The sequence below is a fragment of the Haliotis rufescens genome, unplaced genomic scaffold (assembly GCF_023055435.1).
Source record: "Haliotis rufescens isolate VD_foot unplaced genomic scaffold, xgHalRufe1.0.p SCAF_12, whole genome shotgun sequence".
NCBI classification, from domain to species: Eukaryota; Metazoa; Mollusca; class Gastropoda; order Lepetellida; family Haliotidae; genus Haliotis; species Haliotis rufescens.
Window position 1 is genome coordinate 30746820 of NW_025963802.1, and position 17825 is coordinate 30764644.

Below are 17825 nucleotides of genomic sequence, written 5' to 3' on the forward strand. Positions count from 1 at the left end.
ATTCTGAGTCATAAAACTAGTGATTAGTTATCAATTTTAATATGGATTATGTGTAAATTAGAATGGATATTAAGTTCCTATTAACAATATAAATACAGAATGTGTCCTGTGAGATGAGTGCAGTCAGGCGTTAGAGTTGTCTCCCTTTAGCTGTAATTTGCAGCAGCAGCAACTTCATTTGCCGCTTGCCAGTTGAGATATGAAAGTGTGGGATAACTGTATAATGGCGATTGTTAAAGTACTGCTTGTAATAATAAGAAAGACAGAAAGAATTGGAGGAATATTTGTAAATCATGAAAAAATGTCATGTACGCATTTCTGAAAAACTATTCAAAGCAAATGTTTGTTCTGAATTTTAAGAGGATGTTTACAGGATTATATAATAAGCCTCCTTCAACAGGGTATCGCCCCACTTACTACCATAATTTTATCCCTGTTTCAAACCTAACACATTATTGCCTAGCATGTGATTTATCTCTTCTTTAAAGAAAACATCATATGCATTTATTGGATTCAGTGATCCCTGTGTGCTTTGGTGACATGCAGCTTAAAAGCGTCAGGAAGATTCTTGAATATTCAGTGTTGATAAAGAAATGTACTTCATTCTGTTTATTCCTTGTCAAGACAGCACATCAAAATGTAGGTCTCTAAATGTTGGGTTGTAATTTTAAATCAGTTTATTTTTTATAGTGAAACCCCAAACCGAATGGATAACTACAATGAAATTGTTATACTTTTCATGGAAACTGAGAGAGCTTGAACCCCATGTGAACCCACTTGTTGATATGTTTAGAAAAGTGGCACCATTGTCCGCAAATAAAATCAATGACAGCTACCTTAAGTTCAAAACAGTTGGTTTATTGACTTAATTGTTCGGTTTTCATCGAGTAGCTATCATTTATTGCTGACAAAACCAATGCCTGTTGCTTTCCCCTGAAACTGTTGTCCAGGTTGCTGCAATTTGCTGTGCAGAGTTGCATCCTAAATTTGCACTGAATATGGTTCCTTACTTCATCAGCACCACACTCCTGGGTTTCACCAAAGTTCATTTTGGGCTTTCTTCCTTGATGTGACATGATATATAAGAAATACTGTCCAGAGCTGCAAGAAACCCATCTCACTCACTCACTAGCCACCTGTCTGTTTACATCCTATCGCTTACACCAACGTGTAACAGGATATGCTTCATGTCCAACCTGTGTCAACCTCTCTATCCTGCATCACTGCTCACATGTACCTGTTGAGTCAGTCTGTGTTGAGGGGCGCTCATCCCGCCAGGCAATGCAGACTACTTCACATAATTATACCACAGGCCTCTGACGTAGGAGACCGGGATAGGCAGTCCTTGAGTAAACTTTGAGCCTACGTCTGCGATTAAAACCTTTAAATAATAGTTATAGGTGTTCGGGTTTTATTTGTAAGGTGTGTGTTGAAGGGATATCGTTGCGAATACAGCGGAGCGATTTGTACATTGTAACATGGAGGAATCCGACTTCTGGAGCACCTGGAGTACCTGTGAGGTAGGATGGATGGGGAGGAGTATCATCAGGTCCTGTAATAATGATTACGGGGACAGTGAAACGTGATAATTCTATACCCAATACACCCAGTATTTTAGTTAAGGTTGGAGTTGAGTGAGTTTTGGTTTAATGTCCCTTGGACAGTACTTCAGTTACAGCTTGTCTGCTAAACATGGGAGGAAAGTCCTAAGTGATGCAGGTCTTAGACGTTTACCTGTTAGGTGAAACCCATGAACACCGGTAGAAACACAATCAGGATGAAATTGAGATTTCTGGCTAGCCTTAGGGACGCAAGTCTGCATCTGCTGAGGTGACTGGACTACCCATGAGTTGCAGGTGGATTTCACACTCTGTGACTGTTTATAGGATTTCAGGGTCTTAGATCATGAAGTACACTTTCCCCCACACACCTTAGCTAGAGCTCCTTTAGATCCACGACTCCTGACAATGCTTCTTGTTTGTTGTTTAGTACTGCACTCAGCAATATTCCAGCTATATGACGTTGGTCTGTAAATAATCCCCCGACCAGTCAATCCAGTGATTGACCTCATGAGCATCAATCTATGCAGGTGGGATACAATGACATGCAACAACCAGGTCAGCCAGCAGGACCACCCGATCCCATTAGTCGCTTCTTATGACAAGCATGGGTTGCTGAAGGCCAATTCTAACCCGGGTCTTCACAGGCCGTGACCATGCTGGACATGAGGAATAGACGAATAGGGGAATGGTTGGTGGTCAAGTGGTTAATGCACTTGCTTGTCAGCACAATGTTGGTGCTATACATGTCTGATATTGTTGATGACTTATATCCTTCGATAGCTGTTAAAGTTGAGATGTAAACATGTTTAACTTGTCTTTATTTTGTTATGGGATTCTTGTTTTTTCACCCCATATGACCATGTTTATGAGAGTGTCATTCCATCATAATCCACTATCATCTCACCATATGACTCAAGAGTTGATCCAAGCTTTCGACTGAATCTGTCGGGGACAGGGACAGGGATGGTAATACTCTGTCCGCCCACACATCTACCCAGAATCTAACATTGTCCACACAATCTTACAAACACCGGCCTTTTGTTGAGAGGATCTTGCAGCCCCTCCATGTTTACCCACAATACTTTTTGTCTGACATCTGATGCTGGTTGGTCCTGGCAGTGTTGACAAAGGGTAACCATACGCTGTAATGACAGCTAAATCTATATCATCAAACATACCTTTTGTGCATTTATTTCTGACACATACACACAAGACGGGTTCCGCATATTGATATTAGGGTTTAAGCCTTTGTCCCAGAAACCTAGATTTGTCATCTTATTAGCATACTTATCAGGTGAGAAAGGAAATAGTTGCTCTGTTAACCCAACAGAAAGTAGTTGTTTTCGCTTGGCCATAAATTTGATTGATCCCTTTCTCAGTTTTTAAGAAATATATTTTTTACCTGCTGTATTTGCTGGAGGGGAATCTATAGTCCTTGCCAAACTGCCCAATGGTCAAGGTATCATAAGGACTAGTAGAAATTTGCCCTTTTTAAGGGTTTTGCTATATGTTATCATTATAAGGACTAGTGGACGAAAACTGTTAGTTTTTAACCCTGGATATATAACTGAATACTGCTGAAGGCGTTCTTGAATAACTTGACTTCTTGTAGGTATGCTGTGTATACAAGCAGACTCTTATGTTTGGAAAGTAAACTAAATAGAACCACAATAATTTGTCTGCAAACAAGGTGATATATGAAATGTATCTCTTAAGTACAATTTTGTATAATGAATAGTGTTCTAAAGAGATGCTTAATGTGTATCAGGTGGTTGGGTGAGATGTGACCTTGATGAGTGACCTTGATCATTGTTCCATGATATTGTTGATTGTTGGTCATACGATCAACCACTTGCTTGTCTGGTGTAGGCTTGATATTTACAGGCTGCCATGACTGCAGCAAAACATATCATTCAGTCACTGACTTTGTGTACACATTCAACCTCCAAAGGTCACTTCTGTACTTAACCAAACATGCCTTTTATTTACTAACGCTAAGAAGTCGAGCAAGCACTACAGCACGATTGTGTCTTCCACTTTACCATCACGAGGGTCAACCATACGTTGCAGGAAGGGGAAGTGCCTACTCCCCATGCTTGGGTTCGCAAAGCTCATGTCTATCATGTCATGACAGTGGTAATAAGCTAACAGGGAATAGTTCCTGTTCCTGTTCTTAATGAACACAACAGGCGTCCACAAAGCGATCATAACGCTACGACTGTCGTAAGTCAATGTTAAAGTATGGGAGTTACGATCACCTTAGCGCTTAGATCGCTTTGTGAATCGGGGCCCTGTTGCTGTTTTGGACCCCTGCTTCTTACATTTCTATCTCCTTAGCAAGTTAATGCAACTATCCTTTCAGTATTGAACCTGGGGATTTTAATAGTTTGGATAATTGACAAGACATTCTTCAGGTTAGCTGAGATGATTAATGTTCAGGGTGGTTCTCTGTCAGATATCACAACTCAGCTGGCTTAAGGTCGACACCTGCCTTTCAGCATGTTTGAAGTAGATACATTTATTGCAGACAGGTCTCGCTTCACTTGGCTTTTATGGACTTGGCTGTGTAGTCAACCGGGGTAAATCTTTGTTGACTTGACAACCCACTTGACTTCAGTCAGCAAGTCTTCTATGTAATGTCACAGTACATTTACCTATTGTGGTGCTATTGTTCAGTGTGACCCAGAGGCTTGTGGCATCTTATACAGGGATGAATGTGTGTTCCCTTCACTGAGTACATTCAGTGTTGTTTCAGATTTGTCTTTAGTGTTGATTTTAGGAATTAATCTTTCAGGATCAAAAGCTATCTTCCATGATAGGAATAGAATGTATGGATTTCCAACATAGGTTAATAATGATTATTTGTGGTGAAGAATCTAAATTTACTTCAATACCAAACTACCCACCCTCCCCTGCGGATTTTGCGGAAGAATAGGTCCCAAATATAAACGTTCTGTTGTAAGAGACATCTATAGGGAATCTGATGAACATAATTGGTGGCTTGAATGTCTCAACTGATTGTGTGCTATTGTGCCATCATTGCAATTGGCATAGATCGTTATTGATGTTTTTAGTCATTGGTTTGTGTGGCCCACTTTCATGTATGTAGAGACACCTGTGGCAGCCGCTAGTGAGGAACATTCAGCATTAAACAACTTTCACTCACTCACTCACTCACTCACTCATCCTTGTAAGATTTACTTCAACACTTATAATGCCAATAGGGACAGAGTTGTCTTCCTTAGCCATCAAGGATAAGCTGGCAATTGGTTTGAGCTCCCAACCTATCCTTGTGGTGAATTCAAAACACAGTCACTCAAAGTGGGTAAATGACTTGATGAACTGGTACCCGTGATGTTACTGAAACACTATCATGACATGAATATTTGAAATGAAAATGATGGGTCGTTGAGATTACCAGAAACTGAAGAGGCGGTTGTGTTTTTGCTTAAAAATAAGTAAAAGCAGTTCCCTCTTTAATGGAGTCACTTGGGTGGTATCCAATATCCCTGTTATCAAACCCATCTATTTGTGTCATGAAGTAACATCACTTGTTCTACCACAGCTCTCTATCTGAATGCCGATCTGTCTTCTCTTGTCCATAAATATCTTCCATGTTGAGTCTTGATTATACTTGTATCGCATGACCTTGAGATATAATCAGGTATCCAATCCAAAGGATTTCAGCTTCTTGTGACAGAACTGGCGACCTTTTAGGTTTGGGTAAACAAGTTTTTTTGGAGTCTCAGAAGCTGAAAATAATTTTTAGATGTTGAAACTAATAGTATTAAACTTCTTTGTTCCCAGGTGCTTGGTAGTCAGACAGGAAAGTGTTTTTGTAATCACAGCCTCAAGCACTTCAGTTTTATTGTCTTCAAACAGCACAGCCGACAGTGTAGTTGGGTTTTATTAGATATGACAGATAGGATCTTCAAAACAAAGAGAAACGATGATTATATGTATTTGGAATATCGCTCATTTCAGATTTTGTTTTCATTTAAATTGTATGACTTGTAGCTGATATTCAGAAGTTTTGATTTGATAATGAATATTTTCTATTATCGGCCCTTTGTGGTAGTGGATAGAGCATCTGCTACAGATATCAAGGTGGTTCAAACCAAAAGATGTTGAAAAATGGTACTTGTTGTTGCCTTGCCCTGCAGAAGCATTAAGGGGTTAACTTTCAGCCCAGTCAGTATAATGTATCTGAAGGGTACCCATGTTAAACTGCGGCAGCCTCACTGGGCTAGCACTATAAAACAAGCATAAGTTTGGACTAATACAGGCAGCTGCACAAACATCGCTATGTGAGTAAATAATCTTAAGCATGACTTTAAACCTCATTTCACCACTCTTATTATCTAAAAATTAATTGATGCAATCGTATAAAAATGATGAAATGTTATATTTGATGTTATGTTCTGCATTTTCAGCCAGACAGTTTCATTGTTTCATTTTTTGGTTATTGGACTGTGTTGCATGTGTGCAGTGTTTATGAACCCAGTCTTTTCTGTCTTACACATTATTATGTATTCACAATTGTTTTTTGTGGTGGTAAATGTGGAAGTTTGGCATCAGTTTAGAGGAATACGAAAAAAAATGGTGATTTAAAAAAAATGTGTTTTCCCACTTTGTAGTGGTTTTGGGGTTGATGGATCCATAAACCAATTTGTTTTAAAAGATATATTGCCATGAAAGATAAAGAAAGTCTAATGTCCTGTCTTAATGGCCTTGTTCAAGTCAACTTCTAGCATGCGATGTTGCCATTGTCATCTTGTGTTTTATACCAGCCTGGGGACAGCAAAGCCATTCATCGTTCAGTCAATGGTTCATTCTGCATACAAGGGAGATAATTAAGTAGAGGCCACAGGTCAGCTTCTGTATAAAATGACTGTCAGCCATGGACAATTAATGGACATTCATGTCAGCAATGCTTGACCACATGAAAGGATTCATGATCTTGTATTGTGTCTATTGTTCCTATGAAATACTTTCATTTATTCATTCATTCATTTATTCATTCATTGGCATGCTGAACTAGACTGTAACATTAAATGAATCATGATCTTGCACTGTACCTTATATTAATGTCATTCGTTCAATTGCAGCCAGATTCTAAACTTATTTCACGACAGCTTGTCATTTTACTTTCGTCCATGGTGTTGCTGTTCAGTTCAACAGAGGGTTGTACCAGTAACTGACATTAACTCTACCTGATAGAAAAACATTCTGTATTCATTCCCAGGTAAATGTTTGAATAGCACATGTAGGGGAAGGGTGACTGTTTACTGTTGAATAGAAATGAACTGTTTTACAGACTAGACTTGCAAAATATTATAGACTTGCATGGGCTGTATTGGATATACTTGTTTCAACTGTGGAACTATAGTGCAAGTCTCCCCTTACCTCCAAGGTAATTGGCATTAGTAGGATAAAACAAGGACTCGCTGGTTCAGAATATGTGTACTGTGGTTGAGTTGGGTATCCATGTTGAACTGCTGAATCATATCTCACTGGGCTAGCACTGTAAGATCGGCAAAACGTCCTGCCAAATACAAGCAGCCAATCTGTCATGGGACCAACCAACAATACATCAGGTCTTCATATGACTAAATGCATCAGGTGATCAATTTCTGGCTTGTCTGGTCCAGACTTAATTATTTGCAGACTGCGGTCACATAGCTGGAATACTGAATTTTAAACAACAAATAAACATATCAGCAACAACTTGCAAGCATTTTTATTTTGTTATGTTTAAGTATTTTATAGAGACTTTTCAAGGTATTATCATATGTCAATGGATGTGATTGACATGGAGCATGAGTGTTTGCTTTGGCTACATATGCTGTATTTCATCAAGGAAAGGAACAATCGAACACACTGTTATGTGTTTCCTGTAGTTCTCATAGTGAACTATCTCCGTATCTACAACACGAAGACTGGGGATACTATCATGGGTTTATTCTTCTATCATGGCGTCAGTATATCGGTCGGTGCTCACGTCACGGTTTGTAAATAATCAGGTCTGGACCAGACAATCCAGTGATTGACATCTTGAGCATCGATCCACGCAATTGGGATACGATGACATGCATCAACCAAGTCAGCGAGCCTGACCACTCGATCCAGTTAGTCGCCTCTTACGACATACATGGGTTGCGGAAGACAAATTCTAACCCGGATCTTTACAGGTCAGCTAGCTGGTACTTTTTACTTAAGCACTACACACATACACATACACATTTACTTCATCTGAAACTACTCTGGGACTCCATACATAGAAATGACAACAGGTAAAAGACTGTCATTGGTCATCACGGCCCGTTGGGGGCAGGCAGAGTAACCACCAGTTGTGAGAGACTGATTTTCTTCATCTGAAGGTACTTATGGGGTCCAATAACAGGTAAAAGATATCGGTCATCCAGCCCCCTGTGGGCAGGCAGAGTAGCCACCAGTTGTGTGAGACATGTTAGTCATGCCTAGTTTTCCTGTGTTGCTCATCCCCTGTCAGGTCCCTGCTACCTGTGGTTTGCTCGTTAGCTACCTGGAGTCACGGGTATCCTCTGTCTGTCACGTCCTTCCTGATGTCGGACATTGTTGTCTTGTTGTGATCTATGACCACCCACACAACAACAGTCGCCTGACAGCACAACACATGTGGCATGGTGTGTAGGATGTTGATAGGGGATGTGGGGAAATTGTTTATGGATTTTTTTGTATTGTGTGGTAGTTTGAACAGTCGGTTGGTGCATACTCCTGCTCAAATGATTTACATCTCATTATTTCTTTTATATGTTCTCTTCTCAAAACTCGTCCTTTAAGATAGCAGAACACCGCTGGACTATTGCTGAGTGCGGCGTTAAACAACAAAGATAGAACTAGTCCATGATTTGTGGATATGTCCCTTATCTGCTTATGGGTTGTTTGTTTTGCAAAATTACAGCAGCAACATGTAATATGAATCCCACTTCATTTAGAAAAAAAACACACATGATTTTGCAGTCAGTTATTCTAAAATATTTTACAGAATTTAACCAAACAATATATGTGCTATTTGTCTGTATTATCTTGACAGTTAGAACATTTTAGTATTATTTCACAGGAACTTGGCTCTTTTCCCATGACAGATTTCCATATTAAACAAAGGTTTACACAAACAGCTTCCAATATCGTGTGACATAACTTGTCTCCACCTAACAGCTTATATAATACAGCATCGTCAAAACTTATAATTGAAAAACTGACCTTTCGTTTAATAGACGTTTAAATGCACCCCATGATTCAGTGTAGTGTACATTGTGAGCGTGTGAACGTGGTCAGCCGCCCCGCCTACAAATGGTGTCGTTATGTGTACAGCATGTCCAGGTTCATACAGCGACTTGTGTTTGGTTTCCCACCACCTGGTTAAGTACTGCTGAACCAGGTGCCAATTTACAGTGCACTAAGTAATTTAGCCATTAAATGCTGCACTCAGATATATTCCAGCTATATAGCAGCCTAGAAATAACGGAGCCTGGTCCAGGCAGGCCAGTGATTAATATTATGAGCCACAATCAACCTGTCAGAAAAAATAATTAGCAATATATACTACTCAAAAGAAGTTAAGGAACACCCACAATTGGAAGGCTGTGTTGCCAGACCAACCAGCCATGACTATAGTCATATAAAAAAATTGGGTGTTCTTTAACTTCTTTTGAGTAGTATATTTGTGTATGTCAGAAATAGTTTAATGATACACTTTTTTGCCATATAATTAATATATATCTTGATAGTGAGGAATATGTGATACATTGCATGATATCATGCATGAGAACTTGACTCTTGTCATGGAGGAGAAGTATTCCATCATCAAAGGGATGGTTTGAAACCGGAAGTGTGTCGTAAACATCTGTCAAATATACAACAGTGGTTTAGGATTAAGAATCTCTGTAGATGTCACAAAAATAATTTTTTACAAGTCATTCTCACACTATATGATACATGTTCACCTTGTGTATACATGTATCATACAGTACCAGTAAATGCTGTCATGATACAAAACGTGTATCATGGCACAAAGTATTGGATGCACCATGATACACAGATACTATGGTGAACCCTTTCAGCCCCGGCAGAACTATTGACTCGCGACCCATGGATGTTTGTTTTCACAATGTAGATGCTGAAGGATGATGTTCCATCAATATTGTTCTTCGTTATCTTGCCGGACTGCGATCTGTTTGTCACTGATATATTCAAAGCCCTACCCAGTGGGTGTTAGCCATCTGATAAGATGAGTTTATGATGAACCTATTGGACTTTGGATAACTCAACTGTATGCCAGGGTTTGTTCTACATGATGACTTTAGCACAAGGAGTATTCTTTGGTTAGGTTATGCATAGTCCAAGCAAGTTTGGTCCAGATCATTTGAAACCCACTTTGTGTGCCAACTATAATGCTATGATGTGTATCAATCAAGGTGGCCAAATACCTTAATCACACAGAGACACTGTATTTTCTTTGATAAGTACTTAGAAAATTGACAAAGGGGAGCACTTTCTACAACCATAAACAACTTAAAATTATACTCAGAGATCAAACGGTTTTCAATAATAGTTAATCGTGTAATGGGCTATATAAGCTTAGAACTGTTTTCTGAAAATAAGTCGCTCATCATGCCGAAGACCTGGGTTCGATTCCCGACATGGGTACAATGTGTGAAGCCCATTTCTGGTGTACCCCGCCGTGATATTGCTGGAATATTGCTAAAAGCAGCGTAAAACCATACTCACTCACTCACTCACACTGAAAATAAGTCTGTAATATACACAACAAAATATTGACTCATGTACTTTTTTCAGTCTTTGTAGCAGCGGGGGCACGGGAGGCCCTGTTGTCTAAGGTGCCGCGATTCGCTGTGCAGAGTTGCATCCCTTGGGCACGCCAGAAACCTATGATCGTGGGTTCGAATCCCGGTTCGCCCCGATTATGTTTCTAGGTTTGTCAGCACCATACCCGTGCTCGTGGGTTTCACCAAAGTGGTGAACGTCTGAGACCTTCTTCACTTTGGGCTTTCCTCCCACATTAAGCTGACACGCCGCGATATAACTGGAATACTGTTAAAAGCGGCGTAAGACCCAACTCACTCACTCACTCTTTGTAGCAGCCACTTATAAAAATTACTAACTTGAACTTTCCTGCTCTGCAATATGATATATAAACTTTATGCATACTTGATATATGCAGTATGTTTGTATTACTAGAGTGAATGTGTGAGTGAGAAGTATATTATTTTCAGTAAAAAAAAATCTAAGAAGTTCTGATAAGTTGTGATATATGTCATAGGCTTTCTGCTACCCAGGGCGGAAGCTCTTTTTATGTAACAGGCACTTCTTTTTATAACCAATTAAAGAAGGAGAAGAAAAGGAAAGTGTGGATGGGGGGTGGGGGGTAGGTGCGTAGGTGCTTATTGGAACAGAGCACTTACTATGTCGAATATGGTAATGTAACAGTTCAGTCATTGCACTAATTACCGACATGTAAACCTAGACCAGACATGGACACCAGGATGTGGAGCATGATCCGATCTCTAAGTATGGGTTACAAAACGACAGCCTGTCAGTCAGGTTGCAAACAGAAAGAGTGTCTACTTTCTATCAAAGTAAATAGTCACCTCTTTGCATGGTTGCAACTTTCCAATTATTCTCTTGAATTCCCTAGTTTTTACAAGCTGGTTGGCTGGTGTGTTTGATACCCTTCACTGACACAGTCCAAAGGTTTTGTTTTACCGCTGTATCGTGTGTTCAGATTGTAAAGAAGGGAAGCATCATGAACGACTCCTGATCGTGTGTCACAGTTCGAGCTCTACCTGCCTGGATTCCCCCCAATCCCCAGTAATCCCAGAGTCAACGTAGCCAGGAGGGCCGAGATCACCCTGGGATAAAGGTGGTGAAAGTGGGGACCTGCAAGTCTGCTCTCACCAATCTCTAGACCATAATGTGGCTTCTAAAGGCTTTTTTGTCTCATAAAATATAATAGAAAGCTCAGAGAATCACTTCATTTCCAAAAATGAAGATTTCTAGTCTTGACAAACAGGGACACTTTTTGTTTATGACAGACCAGCCAAACTCCTACACTGTCCATGGAGGCCTAATTTTGTAGAAATAACATAAACCATGAAAGTCTCTGGGTCATTGTCATAACGCTACTCAATGACAGTTAATACTGAAAGATTGAGATGGTTCCTAGATTAAAGGTACAGCAAATTACAGTTATAACGAACTCAAAGGGATCACCAATTTTATTTGTTATAACCGTAGTTCATTATAAGCATATAATTTTTTAATTTGAAGTTTACACGATATACGTCTTTCCCATTGGACGAGAGGTCGGTCACATGACTGCGAAATTGACGTTCATAAGTGTATGAACGACACAATTTGACCGTGTTCTTGAAATGACGTAAACACTGATGGACTACTTCCACATTTCTGGGGAAACCCCTGGGAATTCCCTGGCATGAAAACATACATAAGCGTTCTTTCTGATCATTTAGAACCTTTATTTTTGGTCTCAGCGTTTCAGTATACATTGTTGAGAAATGTCAGAGAGCATGACTGCATGATCGTTCACGAATATCCTTGCTGCGGCCTATACTAATGAACAAACGAAGAAATGCACATCTAAACTATCATAGTATCGACTCAATCCGTGCCTAGGCTCACATTGACCGTCTCAAGCAATCTATGAATTTACCTTAGTGTCTGTTTGACACATCTTTATTCACCTTTCAATGATCGGTCAGTTGATCAATGATGACTAACACGTGTAACCGCCACAGGTTCATTAACAACTTCGGAAATTTCTCCCGTCACGTTTGTGTCGGCCGTTATGACGTCTTGTACTTGATGTAAATGAATTACGACGCGCTGTCATTGTGACTGACTTACTGAGGTAGTTCTTTACAGACCTTTCTCATCTAATGAGGATATTATTTGAACACATAAGATGCGTAAGATATTTCTGAAGAGCAAATTGTGCATCGCAAGCTCCGACGTTCATACAGTTTGGCCCTCGCTCTATGAAGGTTCATACTCCAATGAACTCACACAAAGTGAAGGTCAATTCTTAAATATACAGCATAACTATATCATATACTCGGGACAAATGAATAAGTTTGTTATATTCATCAGTTCGTTATAAGTGTGTTCGTTATAAACATAGTTTACTGGAAAGAACAGAAAATCTCAAGGTACTGTTTTCGTAAATTAGTGTGAGTTTCAGGGATCATAAGACAATATTGTTTTAAATTTTTGACGTCTCATCGAGAAACCTAGATTTGATACTCAACCTGCACATATTTGGTGAATCCCATTATTACTATCACTGAGGTCACAGTATTTTAATAAGACCTCACTCCTTCACAAACAGTGGTGATTTATTTGATTTTCAAGGGTTCAGGATTTAAGCATGCTTTGGACAGTCTGCTCATTGAAACTGCTGTGTCTTAACGCTCCACACACACCAGGGTCACACTGGGTGAAAATGGAAGTTTCTTTCAGATATTGCTATAACTTTTAATACTTTACAAGACGAAACATTCCATTCCAAAAAAAACAGTTGTTCCACTTTGAAAAAAGCGTGGTACACAGATATGATCTTGGATTTATTGATTTTGGAGAGTCTGAAGTGTTCGACTGTGTTATCCTTGGGTCATAAATTTCATGGCCTTATGTACGTATCAGATATCGGTCACCACTCCCTGTAACCAGGCACTCTGTGCCTTGATGGGGTTAAGACCAAGTGGCTTGACCTCCTGCTTAATACTTGAGTAACCTGATTGCCTGGGTAGACACCGGGCCACCGGTAATGATTAAATAACATGTTAGTCCTTAGTTCAGTCTTTGATCATTAGTTGACATGAAAAAGGACAGTTATCGTGTTTCAGCTTTCTGATGTAAGGACAAACCTTTGCAGAGAACTGCAACCTGTGTTATGTGTTTGTGCTAACTCTGCCATTAAGAATCTGAAGACAGTCAAAACATAGTTCAGTCAGTAAGCCCTTGGTTATGTTGTAACCTTGTCAATGTTGATAGAAAAAGGGCCACTCATTGCTCATGTCCATGTAAACAGATATTCTTGTAGAGGACAGCCCTGGAGGCGGCTTGCCTGTCCGTGTTTTCAGTTTGTCAATGAAGTCTTGGGGATAACACTGTAAAATCACACAGACTTTGGACGCAGGTGACGCCACTACCGACACAGGTCCCCATTCAAGTCTTTGATATTGGGCCAAACCAAATCCATGGACTGGCCTCACAATGGTGGGCTTTATGGCTTTGTGAGGGAAATAGTATTAACTGGGTTTGAATGAATGAATTATTATTGAATGGATGAATGGATATCATGCGGTCACATGTCACAGAAGGTCCACGACACTGAACTGATCGTATCGTTCCTTGGCCAGGTTATAAACCTGATAACGACTGTCCAGATTATAAACCTGATATCGACTGTCCAGGTGATGAACTTGATACTGACTGTCCAGGCTGTTATAGAGGACAGTACTACATGCGTTGGACAGTGAGTGGGATAACATCTGAGGTAGCCCACGCTCTCCTCACAAATACAGGGCCGGATACCAGGGGTCTGTGGTAAACATAACAAGCTGCAATAAATAGCATCACTCACTAGATGTACACACAACATTGTAGCATGTCGTGTGACTAACAGGATGGATGGATGGCTGAATTGATGAACGGCAAGGATTAAGTGGATGTGAAAGACAGAAGAGCTTTTGATAAACTATGGATTAAGCAGAGGAAGAATAGGTCTCGAGTGACATGATTTTGTTAAGGTTTGTGTGATGTCAATGTGTGAAATATCAAAAGGATAATAAAGGGAAGATTACGTGGACATACTTAGAGGACAAATAGAAGAAAACAATTGTAGCTATAATGTTTTAATGATTATCAACTACGGTCAGAGCATAGTGGATGGAAACATGATCTAAGACTGAAGCACGTTGAAGGAAAGCTGTGTTGAGACTTGGAGACGTCAGCATCGTGACACCTGCCTCACCTGTGTAAATTAGAGTCTGGACAGGTGAAAAACAAAAAAGTAAACAATTTGGGCAGGTTTGTTTTGTGAGTCTTTCCTCAGCATTGTTGTTTTTTTTGTAGAGATTCTCTCAGGAATTGCAGCGTGTTGGATAAGCGTTTGTTACATGCTTTGATGTTGGAGGTGATTGCAAATCAGCTGACTATCGTCTGCTTGCACTTTTTGTGGCAGACGTGTAAATTGTATCAATAAGAATCTTATTTGATTCACACATTTGAAGCCTGACACTTGATATTAAACAGCTTAGCAGTATTTTTGGTTGCTTGGAAATATTGCTCCTGCTTGAAGATTTTACAAGCTATTGATCAAATTTGAATTTATTGAAAAATAAAATTGGATGAGAATTACATCTAATCCATCAGGCTACACTTTCTGAAGATTCATCCAAGTAAGCTGTCTATTTATTATAGTTTAATGGATGCAAATGCTTGAAATCCTTGGACCAAACATGAATCAGACCTAATCAGACCAGGGAGTCGTGTGAGCCAATGTCCATTTATCAGTGTATTTGATGTAGAAGCTGTGTACACATTGTGTGTAGGTGTGGATAGACTTTGGGTGACGAATATACATTATTCACTGTCCAGATATCAGACTGACCCAAGGTTGTGAACATCCGATACAGAACCTGTTTCGCACAATGAAATTGACTGGATGTGTTGAGAATCATGAGGATTAAGTTGAAATTTTTTCCTTGAAATACAGTGGGTCATATTCCAGATTATTCGATGGAGGCTCTACCTCTACATTTTCATGGTGAAAACAAATGCATTGAGTAAGTACTGGAGATGCTTAGAAACATTGCAAGTACCAGGTTTGTAATGACCGAAATAGAAATGCTGTAATAATCCTACTTGGGGTGGATTCTTTTCAAGTTTGACTCGCTTTACCTTAAGTAAAAATGCTGGTGTAATTTGGCACATAAAAAGGTTGGCGTCAAAGAAGTTATTTTATTAATCGAGGTACATGCCATTGTAGATAATGTCACTGAGTGGGAGAACAATGGAGACATGCTGTGTTAAAAATTGTGACTTTTACTTCAAGTGATTAATAATCAGAACTAGATTCTGTGATCTTAACACAGCAAGCAGTAACATTTAGGCGTCATTCAGCAACTAAATTGGTGCTGGCATGGAAAGAATCATTCCATGTTGTTGCTAATTTAAAGAGGAAATAAAACAAAAATAGAAGTTTATAGAGTCCTTGATTGGTCTCTTTCACCTGGAATTAAGTTGCTGATAACAGTTGTGTGTGAGAGCTGAGATTCAGACCGGAATAGCAACTCTAGCAATAGTTTGATGGGATTGATTGATAAGTGCATCCACCTCGAGGAAGGACACTGACCTGATCCCACACAAAAAAAAACCGTGGCAGAAATAAGACAGCAGGACCAAGCGGCCTTCAATACAGCTGGGATAACAATCTCCACAAGAGACGTGTGGGAGAGAGTGTCAATATAGGACACATTGTGGACCTACTACTCCATATTGTAGTCATATCGCCAGGTACGTTCACCACTGCCAGCTGGAGCTGGTTGTCATCCTGGCAAGTCTCACCCACACTGCCTGCTAAGAGAAATTCCCAGGTGGACTCGATAAGTGAGAAATATTGACGAGGTTGAGGGAGTTGTTGAAAACTTGTCCACCTTCCGTTTCATTTTGTGATGTTTTTTATCAGCCTCCAGCTGTACTTTTTGTGTTCTTACTGACCTGAAGTCAGGACTGCAAATTGGAGAGGATTTTTACAAGTAAATTGGATTCTATTGGACTAATTTGGAATGTGTTACAGTAGAGAAGAAAGTGTTCTTGCTATTGCATGGAGTTGTGACAGTAGACCATTACACCATTATATTTTTCAAAATCCTTTATCCCTGGGTACATGATATAAGTCTTTAGTGAATTATCTGAAGAAACTGGAGAAGGAAACAGTTTAGAATATGTAAGGTCTATGCAGCATGTTCCAACAGTCACAGCTTGCAGCCTAACAGAAGCAGTACAGACGACCTATTCATAAGCCATATATCAATTATCAAGACTTTAATTCAAGTCATTGACTGACTCTGTGGCTCAGCGCGATCAACCTACAAAGTCATCGGAAGATAGCCAAGTCTACACCTACAGTTTGACCCATTGCTTGACAATCACTGGGAACAATAGGTACAGGCCTTTCTGCGACATAGACGAATGACTGCCCCTCCGACACCACTGCCACAGGTAACTGATACAGTCATTATCATCATTATTACAGACATAAATCCACTTGAGAGCATGTCGTCTGCTCTTGGCAGCCATATTGATTACAAAAAAAACTGTCAAGGTTCATTATCATTGATCAAGTATGTATACTTTAGGGACAGGTTTATGTTAGACTTTACAGCTTTTAAATCTAATTGACTTTTAAGTCCAAGTGTGTATCGAAAGATGTAATGAAATTACATCATTATTTTGTACTTTGTGATAAAACTCTGTTTATGTTGATTATAATGAGTCATAAATATTTTTGAAGATTAAGTAATGTACATATATTTGAATGGAAAAGAAACAAAATCAAAACAAAATCCTGCCATTCTCATGGATATTTTCAACTTACCCTTTACATGTGGAAGTCGTAAAACTGGAACAATGAGACAATTACCTAGTAATGTTTTCCAGCTAAAACTTACATCCATACAATTTGGCTTCAGCAAACTATCCCACATCCGACACCCAAGTGTGAGGACTTGCACCAGAACTGTGAGACAACTGCTGCCACCGAGTCCCCCAGCCCGAGATGTGGGTAGTTTCCCATACATTGTAGCAGTATTGTCTAACATCACACAACCAGCCTACCTACCTACGTCAGCTGTAGCCTTCTGTTTGTTTTGTGGCTGCGTGAGGGTTTCATTGGCCCGCTTCCTACATGTGAGGGGATATTTACGGAACTATTGCAGGAGCTGGATAAAAGTGTCCACATTCTCTTCATGGATAAACGTTTACCAATGGGAGCTCCCGATCGCTCACTTTACGGTCGCTCCCAGTCGCTAAGAATGGCTGGGGAAGAGGAACCGACTTCTCCCCCGATTATTCTAGAGGATATGAGTTTGTACTACTACCGCCAGTTGGCATCTAGTCTACAGGTAAGGAAGCAAAACCTCCCCCCTGACCCATGCCTGAAGCAAGCAGGTAGAA

The 17825-nt window shown here is 39.8% G+C and overlaps 1 protein-coding gene across 6 annotated transcripts in view; it reads left to right on the plus strand.

Annotated features, from left to right (window-relative positions):
* Window positions 1–17825, plus strand: part of LOC124117093 (rhotekin-2-like) — a 105320-nt gene that overhangs the window by 40309 nt on the left and 47186 nt on the right. Inside the window, exons 1-2 of one of the 6 annotated variants that reach the window (XM_046478832.2) lie at window positions 16037–16871; window positions 17342–17773. The exons of 4 other annotated variants lie outside the window; for them this stretch is intronic. In XM_046478832.2, the coding sequence (XP_046334788.1) occupies window positions 17618–17773 (156 nt within the window). In that variant the 5' untranslated portion in view covers window positions 16037–16871; window positions 17342–17617. Of the gene's footprint in view, window positions 1–1390; window positions 1521–16036; window positions 16872–17341; window positions 17774–17825 lie in introns of those variants that run through there. One more of the 6 variants, XM_048393533.1, reaches the window with a different exon arrangement.